Raw genomic sequence first — 1,357 nt, 5'->3', positions numbered from 1 at the left:
GTCCGTACTGGTCCATACTGGTCCGTACTGGTCTCTCCCGGGCAGGAGACGCTGGTGAACGGGGCGGGGCTGCTGCTGTCGCTGTTGCTCCTCCCACTGCTGGACGGGCGGCCATGGTGAGGAGAGGGGCTAAGGGGGAGGGGGCGGGGCCTTGGGGAGGAAGGGGCGGGGCCCAAGGAGAGACCCTAAAGGGGCGGGGCCTAATGTGTTTTGTGGGAAGGGGCGTGGCCTAATGGGAGGAGTTTGAAGGGGTGGGGCTTAATGTGGGTGGGGCCTCTTTAGTGGGTGTGGCTTAAATTTTAATGGGGCGGAGGATTGAATGGTAATTTAAAGTGGGAGGGGCTTAAGGGGGTGTGGCTTAAAGGGGCGGGGCTTCAAGTGTTTGGGTGGAACTGGGGGAGGGGCTTAGGGAAAGGGGGAGGGGCCAAAATATTTGAAGGTGTTTCAGGTGAAGTGGGCGTGGCCTCAGATCCCACCCAGGTGAGGTTTGGGCTCTCCTAAGCGAGGTGGGCGTGGCTTATCCAGAAGGGGGAGTGGCCTATCAGGCAGTGGGCGTGTCCAACCTCACCTGGGCATTACCCAGGTGAAGTGGGCGTGGCCCAGGTGAGGTCTTGGTTCTCCCAGTTAAAGTGGGCATGGCCTATCTGTAACTGGGCGTGGCCTATCTGTAACTGGGCGTGGCCTATCGGGCAGTGGGCGTGTCCCGCTCACCTGGCCACGCCCCTCACCTGTCCAGGCTCACCTGGGCATTATCTAGATGAGGTGGGCGTGGCCCCGGTAAGGTTTGAGCTCTCCCAGGTAAAGTGGGCATGGCCTGTCTGTAACTGGGCGTGGCCTATCGGGCAGTGGGCGTGTCCCGCTCACCTGGCCACGCCCCTCACCTGTCCAGGCTCACCTGGGCATTATCTAGATGAGGTGGGCGTGGCCTAGGTGAGGTCTTGGTTCTCCCAGTTAAACTGGGCATGGCCTATCTGTAACTGGGCGTGGCCTATCGGGCAGTGGGCGTGTCCCGCTCACCTGGCCACGCCCCTCACCTGTCCAGGCTCACCTGGGCCGTGCTGCTGCTGCTCCTGGCCGCTCACCTGGGCTCCAACCTGGCCGCCCTGGGCTCGCTCACCCTCACCTCCCTGAACAGGCCCCGCCTCCGCCTCGCCATTGGCTGGGCGCTGCGAGGGGGCGGGGCTAAAGGGGAAAGGGGCGTGGCTTGCCCAGGAGTGGGCGGGGTCGAGCTGGAGTTGCCCAGCCCCCAACAGGTGAACCCCAGGGAGCCGCTGCTGCCTGGTGAGGGCACCTGGGGGGCGGGGTCACCTGGGGGCGGGGTCACCTGGAGGTGGGGTCACCTGGGGGGCGGGGTCAC

At 64.4% G+C, this 1,357-nt stretch overlaps 1 protein-coding gene across 1 annotated transcript in view; it reads left to right on the top strand.

Moving 5' to 3' along the window:
• Window positions 1-1,330, top strand: part of RUSF1 (RUS family member 1) — a gene marked incomplete at its 3' end in the record, with an annotated part of 2,993 nt that extends 1,663 nt beyond the window's left edge. Inside the window, exons 2-3 of the mRNA XM_041397377.1 lie at window positions 46-116; window positions 1,043-1,330. Of these exons, the coding sequence (XP_041253311.1) occupies window positions 46-116; window positions 1,043-1,330 (359 nt within the window). The remainder of the gene's footprint in view (window positions 1-45; window positions 117-1,042) is intronic.
• Between the last annotated feature and the right edge of the window lie 27 nt (window positions 1,331-1,357).

This window comes from Onychostruthus taczanowskii, unplaced genomic scaffold, assembly GCF_017590055.1.
Source record: "Onychostruthus taczanowskii isolate IOZ18803 unplaced genomic scaffold, ASM1759005v1 scaffold1382, whole genome shotgun sequence".
NCBI lineage: Eukaryota > Metazoa > Chordata > Aves > Passeriformes > Passeridae > Onychostruthus > Onychostruthus taczanowskii.
Note: the sequence above shows the minus strand (reverse complement) of the source record. Positions and strands in the feature narration are given on the sequence as shown.